We start from the raw sequence: 15,898 nt of genomic DNA, 5'->3' as shown, positions 1-15,898 counted from the left end.
ATGACTCAATCTAACCTAATCACTTGGCTTGCTCAACTTCTGTACTATTACCACTATATGTTACAGTACACTGTACTATAGATAGATGGTATATATTGTATATACAAACTACAGTATATTCTCTGTGAAGTTTTTTATTAACAAAGTTACCAGCGAAAGCTGAAATCAGAGCTGGCTGGGATTTTGTCACTAGATCTTTAAAACAGTCATAAAGGATTTGCAGACTAATAAATTGCACATATGCCTGTCCCATATATTCACTGCATAACAGGTAGTATAAACAAATACAAATTCAGAAATCTATCACCACAAAATACTTAATATGGCCTTAAACAAGGCATTAAAACTTGATGCTTAAGTCACAACTCACATCTGTAGTTTAATGGGGCTTCAGGCTGTTAGCAACCACAGCAAAGAATGCAAGTTGTTTGCTGAACAGTAAAATGTGCTTAAATATACAGAATATTAGAAATAATCACCACAGGTGTCATATATTACCTAGCTCAGCTTCTCTGCTATTTTCGAAGCTAGACAAAAAATTGAATCCAAGAACTGTATCCATTTCTGACCAGCCTTATTTTGTCTTAAAACTAAAAAACCACCTTCACTCAATTCTATCATGGGGGCCAAAGTATGAAAGCATCACACTATGCTTGCATGTCCTCAATTTGAGCACAGCTCATCCAACTTGGTATCAGCTGCTAGAAACAGAGACAGCAACACTGGCAAGTGTGATACAAAGTAAGTAGGATGCAAACCTCTATGGACTTCACCCCTGGCGCTGCCTCCCCCCCAATACCGCCCCCCCCCCCCCCCCAAAACCAAAAGCAGCAGTAGGTGAAAACTGAGAAGTTGTTTATTAGCTCAAGCAGAATGCTAAAGCAACTGTGTACACCAAGTTTAATTCAATTCCAGCATACAAAAAGGCCAGTTCAGTATCTAACTCGCTAAGTAATTCCTATGGGTTACAGGACTGGCCGGAATTTCTGCTTTCACCACAAGTGATATATTCGAAGTGATCAACATTGAATGTCCTAAGAAAACCAGATGCTTTAAAATTAGGACAGGTATAAAACATTATCAAAGACAAACTATAACATCCTGAATTATAATACACTATATTACAGTATCCCCTCCATTACAAAGCATCTACTTAAACAGGGTGTTAGTCTTGGGCTTCTCTCTTGAATACCAGAAGAGGTAACTTTTCGGTAATACACTTCAGAGAGAAATTGAGAGCCATAAGCTTCCAAAAGAAAAAACTATTAGCTTTTTTTCTAGAGGATCAACACCACATACTGTAACTATAGGCCCTGTGACCTAAGAAGATACATCAAGAGAAACAGGTATTACCTGAGGTAGGCTGTCTCGATAGGCATAATCTACAAATGCTTACTCTGTGATGTTACTCTTGTAACAGAAATATTCCATATATTCTAGCACACTGTTAAAGTTTCTTAATTTTATTAGACCTTGTCATTGAGAAAGAAATCCATGCTAAAGTAAGCTTTCTGATTAGTTTTCCAGTTGGCTAGAAACATTACTTATGTCAGTTATTTACCTGCATGCTTCAGCGTGCCATAACAAATGAAAACTGATTTCTAATTAAACCAGGAATCCAGCAAACCCAGTATTTTGTACTTTTATTCTACTGAAAACGAAACTTGAAAAATTAAGTGTGTCACCTCTGTCTTGATACAGTGCTGATGCACTAAGTTTCCAAAAATAAAGAACATACAAAAAAAAAAAAATTGCTTTAAGGAATACTGTGGTTTTAATGGCTACCAGGCAACAGAGTGGGTACTGAGCACAAATGCCTTCCTCTTACAGACACACAAGGAAAAGCATTATGCAATATTCCAGTTTTTGAGCTCAAAACCAGATGGATCCAAATTCCCTAGACATTAGTCCTACCTAATTATAGGCAGGTATTTAGTGGAATGAACAGTAATTATGAATGCTAATATCCCAGTTTCTCTCCCCAGCTACAGATACAAACAAATATACAACAATGTATAGAATGTCAAAGTCTATATGCAAACAAGAAAACACCCTGGAACAAAGGCATAAGACACAAGCTAAAACCACAACAGGTGAGTGCAGCAAGATTAAACAGAGAAAGAAAAAACAGAAATTTAAAAATACATGCTAAATAGTATTGCTTTGCAAGCTTTTTTAACTAAAGCTTTCTCTCCTCTTCGGACATGTATTTGGAAATATAAGGGAAAAAATCCAATTAATATATGTAATTCATGTAGCGTATGGAAGGAAACAAAACAGAATGGATTTATCAGTTTATGGAACTGGAATGAACTGTTGCTGACTACATACTCCCTCCAATCACCAAATATGTGAGTGGAGGCAATTTAAAAAAAAAAAACTATTTCATAATAGTAATACCTACCACTGTGCCTTCATCTCAGTGTTATTTATTACTAAAAAGCCACGAAAATTGGAGTCTTGAGCACTTTGGTCAAGATCTTTCAAATACTATATTATGTTAATCAAACAGCTTGAAGGGATGAAATCCCTCATTCTTCCCATGGACCCTCAACCCTCATTAATGAAATTACCCACAACTCTAAAATGGGTATACCAAAATGGGTATACCAAAATACTTGAAGATACCTGGACTTCTAAACTGTAGATAACTATGACTTGAAACATTTTCAAATATAGCTGACAATTAATACAGATTCTGTATCTTGTAGAAGTCATGTACAAGGATTAATAAAGCAGTCAGAAAAATGCCTTGTGCCACTTAGTTAATACTGGTGCATTAAGTTTACTTGGAAAAAAAAAAACAACAAACCACCAAGGGAGACATTTTAACTTTTGAACTTAGGATAAAGTTCCAACCATCACCCAGGACAAATCAACTGAACAGAAATCACTCCTGGACATGGCAAGCACTTAAATGGTATGCAGCAGACTGCCATGGCAATCAAAGTCCACTATCCTCTTCACATCACAGATGTCAAAACGGTTGTTTTCCTGCAGTATGCTCAAATAGCTTGGTCCAGCAGTCTCCTCTTAATAAGGCTGTTGACAGTACTGTTGCCTAAGGATTTTTTTAAGCTAATAGCAGGACTGCTTTCAGAACAAAACAGTAAATCCAAGGTGTTAAGGAGGATGCTTTCCTAGGCAAAAGTAATGCCTGAGTAAAGAGAAAGTGGAAGAAAAAGGTGGAAGTGACCCAGTCACGAGAGAAAGCACATAACACTTGCAGTAGTTTCTCCTCCAAGTGTAACTGAGCAGTGTCTGATAAGCAAGGGGGCACTGACTTGTTTAAATGAGATATTCATGGTGTATGTAAGAATGTGTGGTATTAACACACACGGCTTTGCTTTTAAAAACAGTTTATATTACAGGTGTTTAAAAAATGTTTATTTTCTTAACTCACTTAAAACCAGAAATCAAAAAATTAATTTACTGAGTCTAGCTATTATGAGCTGGTAGAAATAAGTATTGTATTCAGAGTCTCAATGGCTTCATAAAATGTTGTATCCTTGCAGATAAGACAGAAATGTGTACATGCAGCTGCCACTGAATGATGTAAGTGTGGATTTTAACAGCATGACTAGGAGAACAAGATGTAACACATCTTGCAACAATTAGCTCTTGCTTATGAGCACCATTAAGATCAAAGAATGAAGTCTGGGCATCAAATGTTACTCTTTTATTCAGCTACATGATGCTGCTTGCATACATACGTTGTCATTTAATTGTGCATTTGTTGTAGGATGTCATTTTTAAACCTCAGACTAACATATAGCAACCAGGTTCATGGCTCAGGATTATGAAAAATTCTTAGAACACAGTTGAAAAGGGCCTTCAGTCCAATACAAGGATGAAAACCCAGTCAAACTACAGTCTTATGTCTGTGTCACTGATGTCATGCCAAGTTATTTTGCAGCAGTTATCCTGAGAACTATTTCTCCTGGACATGTGTTAACCAATTTTCACTGTCTTGGGTGAGAAATGCAGGATGTATTTTCCAGGCTTGGGCTGGACATTACAATCACAGCAGTTTAAAGATACCTCACTCACTCAGAAAAAAAGGCGTTATTTCCAGTGAGAGAAACACAACAATAAACTTCATTTTTCTGTGTGTAAAACACCTACTCAAAAGCTAGGGTTGCTTTATTTAATGCCCAGTAACTGTGGAGTTCTGCTCCACAACTAGAAAACACGTAACAGAAACTGGGTGCCCATAGTAAAATATGACAAAAGCGTGAATAAACTAGTTGAAAAATCTGAACTTGAACTCTGTAACTTTTCAAGAACTGGATCGTTTAAATCCCTACAATACTGAGAATTTTAAGCTATATATCAGATACATAGGTATATGACCAACAAAATTTGCACTTGCAGATGTGTAAATATACCTAATTAGAAAGAAAAATCTATTTTGAAAATCCTTAAGAGTACTTTCCTTGCTTTGATGCAGATTATTCACAAGAACACCTATCAGACTCTTCATTGTTTCAGTTTTTCATAGACAACGCTGAAACAATCTCCATAAAATTTGAAATTAATGCTGTAGACTGCCACAGAAAATAACACTGACACATTTATACTTGTTGCAAAGGGAACTTGTATCACTATTGTGAACTCCAGCTGTCTCCTCCTGTACCTCTCCTGCTCCTTACAAAGGTAACTGCTACTGTTATGGGAATACTTTGAATAACCTTTAAAGCAGTGCCTGTTGTGCATTTCTGTTCACGAATACAGCCCTTAAATAACGTTCTGGAAATCTCACCACCGTGCTCTTGACTCAGGTTAGTGTTAAAAGGGATAGACCCAGCTCTGAGGGTCCTGTAACAGGGTTACAGTGACTGTGTTGGTTTATTATATGCTACATGGGTGCACAACCCCAGTGCAAAGCTAAAAATGAGCCATTTCAAGGAAGATGGTGACCCACTGCCCCTATTAATCAGCCTTTTACATAACTGATCCTATCATCCTTTAATTCAATAGTACAAGATGGGACTCTGAAGAAATGAAGATTGCATTGTAGAGAGCTTAGGAGTCACTAACACCAATAAGTTGAAACTAGCAAACATACCTTCACCAGACAATTTGTGTGACCTGGAACAGACCCATTTACATAAATAATATCATGTTTTGTGTTGATCCTCCACACCTAGAAGACAGAAAAAAAACCCAGACACTGAGCTCATATTAAAGACTATTCCCAGCTTTACAAACAACAGTCCAGCAAAGTACAAACTGATTAATTGGAGGTGGTACTCTGGGCAAGAAGAATGTTCTGCACAGGCATAAACTTGCCACAAAATTCAGTGACGTGCTACTCTGAGCGCAGAGCTTTCTAATGCGGAGACTACTAAACAGTTCTAAAGGGCTTGTGATCAGGCTATGTTTGGTAAGGCAGCTCTTTGTTCAGTGTAACATCAACCAAAGCTCCAAAGCCTTTCCCTCTAACAGCAACAGCTGTTGAAAAACCTAACACCTGGCAAATTAAACCAAATATGCTCATGAAAACCTTACTGTGCCCATTTGTTTGTTTCTTAATTCTATGAGGTGCTCAACTGAACACACATGTTTTTTGTTTCAAGAAATTAATTTTAGTTGGCAGACAGCAGCAGCACCACTTTTTTTTTTTTTTTTTTTTTGGCAAACTAGAAGCTAATACACTTTTTGTGCAAACTGCAGAGGTTGTCTTTAGAGACACAGAGTAGTAGCTGTAATAGCAATGGAACTGCTGCAGCTGTGTGCACATCAGAACCTGGACAGAAACTATAATCCCCTTTTAGCACATGGAAGTGAAGGACCATGATAAGGTTAGAACTTCAAACAACTCGGACTTGGGTTGGGTTTGAAACAAGTGGAATAGGTATGAAAACATCACAGAATGGTCAGGGTTGGAAGGGACCTCTGAAGATCATCCAGTCCAAGCCCCTGCCAAAAGCAGGTTCTCCTAGAGCAGGTTGCACAGAGTCACATCCAGGCGGGTTCTGAATGTCTCCACAGAAGGAGACTCCACAACCTCTCTGGGTAGCCTGTTCCAGTGCTCTGTGGTCCTCAAGGTAAAAAAGTTTTTCCTCATATTCAGATGGAACTTTCTGGCTTTCAGTTTGTGCCCGTTGCCCCTTGCCCTATCTCTGGGCACTAACATTAACTGAAGGTCACCAGAAGCCTGACTGTTTCCCATTCCAAAGGCAGAAGTCAAGGGATACAGTGAAAAACACATCAGATGTGGAAGTATCCCCTGGAAACCCAGTTCCCAGGGTACACAGACGCAAAGGGAGTTCAGATAACTTATTTGTAACCCACAAGAAGACAGGAGTACACATTTGCTGCTCTTGTCTTTCCAGTTGCTTACTTCAAGATGCTCTGGATTCTAACAGAAATGACAGACAGTACACCAACACAATGGCTAAATCTATTGCTTGGCAATGCAACCCCCTCATACACATTCCAGTATACTCCAAACTCACCTTTAATCCAAAAGATGTCCTATAGATATTGCCCATTTTACCAGGCATTTTCTTTCCACGATAAACTTTAGCAGCTTTCTAGACAAAACCAGGGACAATAAAATTAATGTAACTGCAAGAGGTAAACTTACAAACTCAAGAGAAGTACCAAAGAAAATATGCTGGTATTTCCAATGTTGAAAATATCTAATATTGATTAGTATTTTAAATACCTCCTGCTAGAGATTAGGTATTACTCTACATGTTACCTGAAATACCTGCCCTCAATCATAAAATTGCTATACATACTGTCATATCAACAAACGGATTCTAGCTTTGCTTAATACTTAATGTGTATAGATTCAGAGCAAAATCTGCACTCATCCCATGTTTTCACGTCGTAAAAGTCAAGAAAAGTTTTTTTCCTAAAAGCTCTGTCAACACAAGACTCATCCACCTCACAAGACTGTAGCAAATGGAAACTTACTTAAATTGTGGATGCTACCATAGCACTCCAGAGCAGTCCTGCCCAGGAAGGCTCCCAAAACGAAGATAATACTGTAGCTTCTTCCCTCTCCTTAATCCATGACATTTATACTGATATAAACCAGATTTTTTAAAGCATGTATTTTTGAGAACAGAATTTTTAATTACATTCCTTGCTATTGCTTAGTTTTGGTATTCCATTTTTGTTTGGCTGGGTATAACATGGAGAACAAAGGTGGAAAAGAAAAGGCAGGAGTAAGAGCAATAATTTTCAGTTCTAGAGTATAATCAAGGCATTTGTGTCAGCTTCCTGCACCAATCTGTCATGCATTAATAATGTTTTGGTTTGGTGTTTTTTCAGTTTTTTTAATCATACGAAAGTCAGAATTTCAGGAAATGATCTGTAATTAAGTTCTAGTGACAGGATTCTGTAATAGACAATGCAGGATTACAAAAAATATCTGAGGTGGTCAACACTGGACTGGAAAATAAAAGTCAAGACATTTTTTTTCCCCTATTGCATCCTTTCACCTTGTCTCCTTTTCATGGTACCCATTTCCAATACTATTTCCCATTCTATATACATTGTGAAATTACATCCAGCATCACTTCTTATGAAATTCTAATTTGAAGAGGGGTTATTTTGTAATGAATACAATCTGCTAACAAAAAAAATAAATAAAAAAGTGTTGTACATTTAAACGTTTATATTTTTCAGTCTTCAGAGAAAATAGTGCCAGGTGTAAAATTCATTTTCCAGCTGAAATGAAGGACTGTAAATCAGTACTGTATGTTTTTACATTCTCAATTACTCTAACTTCATTGCCTGGTGCCTTTTTGCTTTTTATAATGCTTTTTTAATTTTTCTTTTGATTTCTCTAAGAAAATTACAGACAATTCAGGTTCAGTACCGTGAATCAGTTGGTCTTAATTCTGTACAATGAAGCTAGTTTGCAAAAATCCCTCTTAGTTCAGCCTAAATATTGTGCAGTCTTTATAGGGACAAGTTTTAAATTAATCTGTTCCAAACAGCTTTTAAACTAATATTATTTACATTTTGAAACTTAAAAATATGACTCTGTAATCTGCTTAAAAATTCTTAGAAGGCAACAAACTATTATGTGAATCAAAAGAGTTCATTAAGCACCTATGCATCCAGACAAAGTGATAAAAGCAAATAAGGTTCCAAAGAATAGTACAATATTTGCAGTATAAAATAACAGCTAAATCCTTTCCAATCTATAAAAGCTGTGATAAAAGATGCACAGAACTCTTTGAAGCATAAAGACTAGTTCTCTCAGCTATATCACAAAATACCACAATTTGCTCAGTTAGAATATGTTTGCTCACTTATAATCAAGGCATAAGAGAACAGCTATCTGCGTTGTTTATTATACAGGTTTCTGAACCTCCTTGAAACAGCTGGGATTCACTGCTACCACCGAGTATATACTAACAGCTAACTATTGTGAAATTGTTCACTTTTAGTAAGCAGTTCTCAAAATACTGAAGAATGTTTAAACAGGAAATAGGAACCCTCACATTGGTAGATATTGCTCCAGGACGTCTGTGAGTCTTTGTCTGGCCATGGCTTGCAGGCTGACCTTTAAATCCCCACCTCTTCATGACACCTTGAAATCCTTTACCAATTCTGAGAAGAAAAATAATTAAGAAACAAATCGGGGTTAGTCAGACTTAAGGTTTCTAGCAATAACCAATAACTTAAATCAGGCTCATGATCTTTTTACCTTTAGCAAAGCTCAGCAGACAGAAGACTACACATATTTTTAAAAAATCTGTATTTTATACCATAAACATATTCTAGTGCAATACTTAAAGGCTGCTTTACAGAGTAAGAAGCACTAGAAGATAGTGAAATAGGCAAAAACACTAACATAAAATGCTCCTTGTTACGAAGGTCCTCAATACATGGTACTGTAATGAAGCTTTTGGTGAGGGGACACCGGAATAAACAAAAAAACCAACCAAAAACCCACAAATAAAAAGCAACTACGTAATAACACATACCAAAACTTAAGGACAGGACATAAGCATCAAGAGAGGGAAAAGACGGCTGCTTAGACTAGTATAAAAATAAATGAAGAAACATTTATTTTCCAAACTAATCTCTTAAACAGTTTGCTATGTAGTGAAAACACAACTCTTTTGATCGGTACTCATCTGACAAATAAGGTCTAAACCACAATAACAAATAAAACATATTTTCAGGGTCCATGCCTTAATCTTTGAGGCACATGATAATGTTACTGGCTTTGGAGTTCTCTGTTTACTGCAGGGGCAGACTTGACAGGAAAAACTCCCTCACCACTGCACAAAAGAAAAGCCGATTAAAGCTTGTGTTTAAACCAGCATTGTCTCTTTCCAAAAGAAAAAGTCTGACCACAGGGTTTATGGCTGCCTGATTATTTAATTAATTTAACAAGATGATCCTTTTCCTCCAGTTTACAGAAATCCTTTCTCTGCTAATGTACTTTGCAATGTCACGGTCCTATTACTTCAAGCATTAGAACCTTCCAGTCAAACACAGGAAAATAAAACTGGGTATGAGTATGCGCACAGCTGTATATATGGACTAAATTTTGCTGACTCCCCTGATAAGAAAAGCATTACCATTAAAAACTACAGAACAATATACAAATGTGGAAAACAAAACCTGGATTCTTTCCTCTTCTATATTCTCCACTGATTGCTGGCCTACAGCAAGTCAAACTACAGTCAAAACCAGCCACAAACAGCAAGACTCACTAAAGCCACAGAACTGTAAGGAAACAAGACTAGAGCAACCAGGGTGTACGTCTACCTGCTCAGAACCCAGTGGTCAACTCCAGTTAAATCTGGTACAGAAGACAGATATGTAATTGTTTGAAATCAAAAGTCCTGAGGAAATCCTAAAATGTGATTCAATTGGTGACATGTTCCTTTGGCTTGCCAGTTAGCCAGTCACGCAAGTGGTTGCCACCAGCAAGACTTCCAGGCCAGCTGACAGTGGTGAAACCTGGGGATATGGAGAGGGTCAGGGCTATGGGACAGAGCTGATGGCATCTGCAGGAGGGAGGACCTGGGCTACCTGGGATCAGGAACACAGGACAGAAATCTAAAGGATGCAATGTTTTGTTACACCAGTTTCTCATGAATCAGCTTATTTTAAAAGCCTGCAGTAACAAACAGAGATAATTGTGAAAAACAGTTTGAAAAATACACTTTAAGAAAGGCTCAAAATTTGTCTTTTTCTATGCCTGCAGATTGCTAGGGAATTAATAACTTTAAAATACATAGCAGAAACTAAGCTACACAAAAACTCTTATCTGCTCTGCCAAAATGCTGTTTTTTCCTTTGGAACTATCTATTACTGGCCATGTTTCCAAGTAGACTGCTGCCGGCATCTCTAGCTGGAAGATGGAATTAGCAAACTCTCCAAACCCAACTGCGAGTGGGCTGCACAACAACAGTCGTGCAGATAGCTAGAGCAAGCAGATTGGGGAATTGATTGATTCTTTAGCTGAAGAAATGAACTTGCATTCAGAGAAAACCATACAACCACCAAAAGCTATCATTTCAAAAGAAAACAGTACTATCAACTTTCATCAAGAAGCATAAATCGCCGATGTAATGAAACCACTTCAATATTTCATCCAGATTGTTTGTTTTTAGACATGAACAATTTAGAGTACGGTAAACTGTACTTTTTAATAAAATATAAAAATATAAGAAAGAGTTAATTGTAAGAGATACTTTTTGAAAAAATGTTTACTTCATCAAATGCTATCAGGTATTTTCAGCAAGAAGCAATTATGTCACATGATATAATTGCTAGTGTTTAATGTCTTATGTAACAGACTATGCTCCTCTTCTACTCGGTCTCTCCAACTACACATTTTCTGTGAAGAAAGACTTGTACTTTACAATATTGAAGTCTTAGGAAATTCACAGCAAGTGTGGCCCGACTGAAAAAAGAACACTCTGGTAAACCTGAACATTCTTACACATCTGTTGATCTGGAATATGAAAACAAATCTCCAACATCTGAAATACTCTGGCTCAAGTCAAGGAAAGATATCTCAATGATGAAATTAGAGTATTTCATAAGGTAATAATGCTTTACTATCTACCAAGGTTCTTTTGTCATATTAGTTCAATGATAATGTTTTAGAATAGTTTCATTTTTTAATTGTGAAAAAATGACTGAAGATCTCTGAATTACCTACACACACACTTTATTTTTTGATTTTTTGAACATTTTCTATTCAACATGACACTGCCATCATCATGATTGAAAATAAAAACAAGTTGTTATTAATTAAATAAAAAGCTATAGTTTTATTTAATTTTGGAGTTTTTGATTTTTTTAATAAACAATTTATAATGTCCTTTAAACACATGTCAAGATGAAAAACAGTTACTGAGGTAGTGTATATTTCTTCCTAGACTCATGCTCTATGTGAAATAAAGCTGGAACCAGAATAAAAACTAAAGGGTTATGTAAATAAAATGTAAAATTTAATATAAATTAAGGAACTACTAAGATCTTTAAACCAAATTTAAAAAGCAGGACTGTTCAACTATGTTCTTAGCAGCCCAGCCACTATAGCTCAATCGTTCTAGAAGAATACTGTTTTTCCAACCTAAGTCCACCTTGATGTGACTGTGATCTCTGTGCTCAGGCAAGTGGTGAATTTCTGTACTACATGCAAAAAACCAAATATAATGACTACATTTTCCATGACTCAAAATTTACCTGTATTTTTAATGCAACAACTTTTATATTCTTCCAATTGTATGAAAAGCAAAGTCCTTTTGAAATCAATACTCATATAAGCAAGGAAGAGAACTTAAGATGCATACTGTTAAAGAAATATTATAGAAAATCCAAGAAGGATTGATACAGTTTGCAGTTTTTTAAACTATTTTATTTTTTCCAAAAAATTAACAAATATATGTAAGGATATTTTCTTGTTGACTTCTGAACAGATGCCAGATGTCAGCTAATAGTATCACTTATTAATTTCAAATTGTTTAATTGATTTCTTTGATCTTAAAATTCACTAGGTATGAATGCATTTAGCAAGTTATCACCAATGAAATACAAAAAAACTAATAATTGAAACTAAACCTAAAACAGTATTTTGCAAAAATGAATGAAAGACAAAAAATCCCCCCAAAGAACATGGGATCTTCTATTACTTAAAAAGTCTTGTGAGCTCATTTCCAACAAATATTTCATAACATTAGTGTGAGCTAGCCAAATCAAAAGTTTAAAACATATTGTTATTAAATATGTGATACTGTTTCATGTATACTATATATACATAATTCTATTTAATTAGTCAACATATGTATAAAAGATACCAACCAAGCATGTACCTCTCCTGAAGTTATTTTCTTATGATGATCTGCATCACCATTTCATTTAAGAATGCATCAAAGGAATCCCTTATTTACCCCAAAAAAGTCCTAACTACTGACATCCCACCACATCTAGCTCATTACAATCTGTGAAATATTTAAAAAGAAACACAATACAATTCTAATTTAGAACAAACTCAAACATGCATCAGAAGTGGTATAACTCCAAATCTCTCAATAGGCATAAGTACTGACAACTTCAGATATTTTTGAACAACATGCATGGTTTGTCAAAGTGGGATCTTAATCCAGAACCATCTAATAATTAAACAGAATTAATATCTACATTCCATTCTGAAAGAATCAAGTTGTGTGCAGTATCTGAGATATGATAATCAAGAATGTACACTGAAGTAGAACATCTGTCATCCTACTTGACACTGTTGTAATTTCTTCCTAATATATCTTTTACCTGTCATCTTGGCTTGACTTAAAGACTATATATTTTTGTTCTGACAACAGTAACATTAAACACCATAACTGAACAAAAACCCATGCACAAGACCTATCTTTATTAGGTATGATACGCCTAATGCCACTGTTATTCCATAAATGAATTTAGTCACTAAACTTTGCTTTGCTGAAGCATGATTACCTGAGTCCCAGAAAGGAATCACAGGCAGCAATGATGATATGCAAAACTAAGATACACAAATGTTAAATGAAAGGAAAATAATACTTCTTTAGAATTAAAAATATAGCTTAATTACAGTTGTTCTAGTCTCACCTGCAGGAAAGCAGCTGTTCAGGTTAACCACCTAATTTTGTGCAAAACCTCATTTTCCAGGTTTGATACAAGTAAAATGCCAGTACCTAATGAGCCAGCTTTCATTTAGAAAGTTACTGGAATAAAGCACTCTAATTAAACAACAATTTAGTTTGCTGCTAACTCTTCAAACTTAGATAATTTAAAAGACAATTAATTAGATGCCGCAGAGGAAAAGGATTCCCAACTACTTAGTCAAATAATTCAGACAATTGTAGAGCATACTTTCGGGCTCAGATTACACTGTTAACCTAGCAAAGCTTAAAAAAAACCCATAAACACACCAGAATCACCACTTAATTCTGGCACATTTCAAATAAAACTACTGTTGGCTTTTTCTTTGGAATGACAAAACTTCTGATGTTCCAAAGGTTTCCTGAAATGTTGATGAAACAGGTCATGAAGTGGCAGAAAAAGGAGGGTATTTTTACACCTCCACGTCCATACAGCATTGGGCTACCACTGTAAGGCACAGTCCCACCTCTCCCCATCCTCATGTTTTGGTCATCTTTGTACTAGTGCAGAAGATCAACAAGCTGGGACATGCAACTGATACAGCTGAAAACTAACCTAGTGAAGAATACAGATTTCTCACACTGATCTTTTCCTTCATGCAACTCAGGATGCCAGTAGCAGTGACAGAAGGTCAATGGGAGCTCTGTAGGAGCAAGCACCACCTCCCCTATGGGCAGCAGCCTCTACTATGCTGGCTTAAAGAAGTGACAGAAGTGCAGCCCGTGAGAAGTGTTTGTGGACTGTGATATGTATTTTAGCCCAAAGCATATCAGGGTAAAACCAGACCATCAGCCCACAGGAATTCTGAAGTTTATTGCTGTCCCTAAAAAAGGCACTAAGCCTTTACATGTTTTTGAAAGATGCCTCTGAAGCACCAAGGAAAAGTCTTGTCATTAAAGACTGCTATAAAACTTTGGGATTGAGCTTTTAAATTGCTGAAAATAAGTATTAAGAAAAAAATTCAGCACTAAAGAAGAAGATTGACAGTATGCAGATGCACTGCCTACTGTCAGTGCTTTAAAAGCTACCCATACTGTGCTGAACAAATTACGAGACTTCAAATAAAAACAAACTGCACACATCTTTAACTGAACCTTCTTGTTTTTGTGAAAGTGTTTCTCTTCAGAGGTACAGATGGATCAAAACATTTCAAAAGACAAAAACATTTGCAAGGGAAGTTTAAAAGCAGTCATAAAAAAAACACACTACACTTTGGTAACCAAATCAAGATGCTTAACCACGACTTCCAAAATGTAGTGCAAGTATGTTACTTAGTATGCTATGATAACTAAGAAAAGCTTGCTCAATTTTAAGGAACATATTTTTGATTTACATCTTGGCAGAAGGAAGCATACAGAAGGATATCTTGCTCATCGGAATCATTAGAGTTGGTAAAAAAAATAAAATATCCTTTATATTCCACTATATTATCTCCCCATTGAGGTGAACCTTTTTAAAGGAATAATTAGAATTAATCGTGCTATTAAAATAACACTGCTATTTTCATCTATATGATTTCAAACATTGCACACTTCAGTGTTTCCTCCAGTAAAACAAAACTACTGACCATTACAAAAAAGTAAAGAACATGTTCATGTAAAAGTATATCTAAAAACTTCATTAGCGGCGATAGCAAGTTTCCAGGAATTACTGCCTTTTATGTCCATAATGATTTGATTCAGGTAGATGGAAGTTGTGGGAGGAAGGAGAGGAACTCACACTGTGCTCCCTATTGTAACCCAGCATTATATCCTGAAGTACCTTTTCAAAATGCCCCTATAGCTCAGGATTTTTCAAGTGCCTACACCACTTTTGAAAATGGGTCTTTAGAGAACTGTACAAAGGCTTTATTTCAGCCTGTGAACCCTCCCCAGGTTCCCTCTTTGTTCAGTAGGGAGAAGCCGGCTTCTCTTGTGGGGGGTTCAGAACACAAGTCCAACATTAAGTATGTTCTCATCTTTCCCCCACAGCATAGCCCAAATGCTACAGCTCAATGGTATAATAACTTCCAAGACAACTTTTTTTGCCCTTCACTGAAGCATTTCTTGGATATTTTTGTGACATTGTGAAACTTGTACTTACAAGTACTGTAACTAAGAATGACAGAAACAGTATTCTGAAAAATAATGAAAAATCAAACCCTGCCCAAGTACCTGACTTAAAGCAACACTGGATGAAATTGCATGGAATAAAGTAAAAGACTCAAAGGAAAACTAGTAACTTAATTCTTGCCCAAGATTTAAGGGAATGTGGTAAGTGCAACATTCCAGAAACATGGAAATTAAGATGAAAGAAGCATTAAAAGTAGAAATCAGCATGCAAGCAAGTCATAGAAAAAGGTTAAACTCCCCCCAGATACAGAAAGAATGGAATGATTAGAGAATCATATTGACAGAAATCCCATGATTAAAAAAATATAAATTTATCTTTCTCTTTGGCTGAAGAATTTTTTCTTCACCTGTATAATAATATTGCATATAATATGCTATCAAAATCAGCAGTACAAACAAAAGGCTAATTTCTGATATGGGATCATACAAATATCTGGAGAAAAGAGATTAGAAATACTGAATTAAGATAGGATGGGTTCATGAACATGACCAAGAACCCAGTCTATTTTTAGCTTGCTCGTATTTTCAAATACATATAGCAAGATACAAATCAATACCCTGTGGCTGCTTACCAGTATCTTTTACATTACCAAAAAACGCCTTTCCTAGTTCTTGAAATGCTTCTAGGAAAGCAAAGCTTTTCTGCATTAACAAAG

General features: G+C 36.0%; 1 protein-coding gene across 1 annotated transcript in view; it reads right to left on the bottom strand.

Annotated features, from left to right (window-relative positions):
- The window catches only part of MRPL3 (mitochondrial ribosomal protein L3), a 31,334-nt gene that overhangs the window by 3,631 nt on the left and 11,805 nt on the right, over positions 1 to 15,898 (bottom strand). Inside the window, exons 7-9 of the mRNA XM_080385990.1 lie at positions 8,469 to 8,577; positions 6,462 to 6,539; positions 5,069 to 5,146 (exon numbers count right to left, since the gene is read on the bottom strand). Of these exons, the coding sequence (XP_080242116.1) occupies positions 5,069 to 5,146; positions 6,462 to 6,539; positions 8,469 to 8,577 (265 nt within the window). The remainder of the gene's footprint in view (positions 1 to 5,068; positions 5,147 to 6,461; positions 6,540 to 8,468; positions 8,578 to 15,898) is intronic.

This window comes from Falco punctatus (assembly GCF_963210335.1).
Source record: "Falco punctatus genome assembly, chromosome: 4".
Taxonomy (NCBI): Eukaryota; Metazoa; Chordata; class Aves; order Falconiformes; family Falconidae; genus Falco; species Falco punctatus.
The sequence above is the reverse complement of the archived record's forward strand: the minus strand, read 5'-3'. Positions and strand labels throughout refer to the sequence as shown.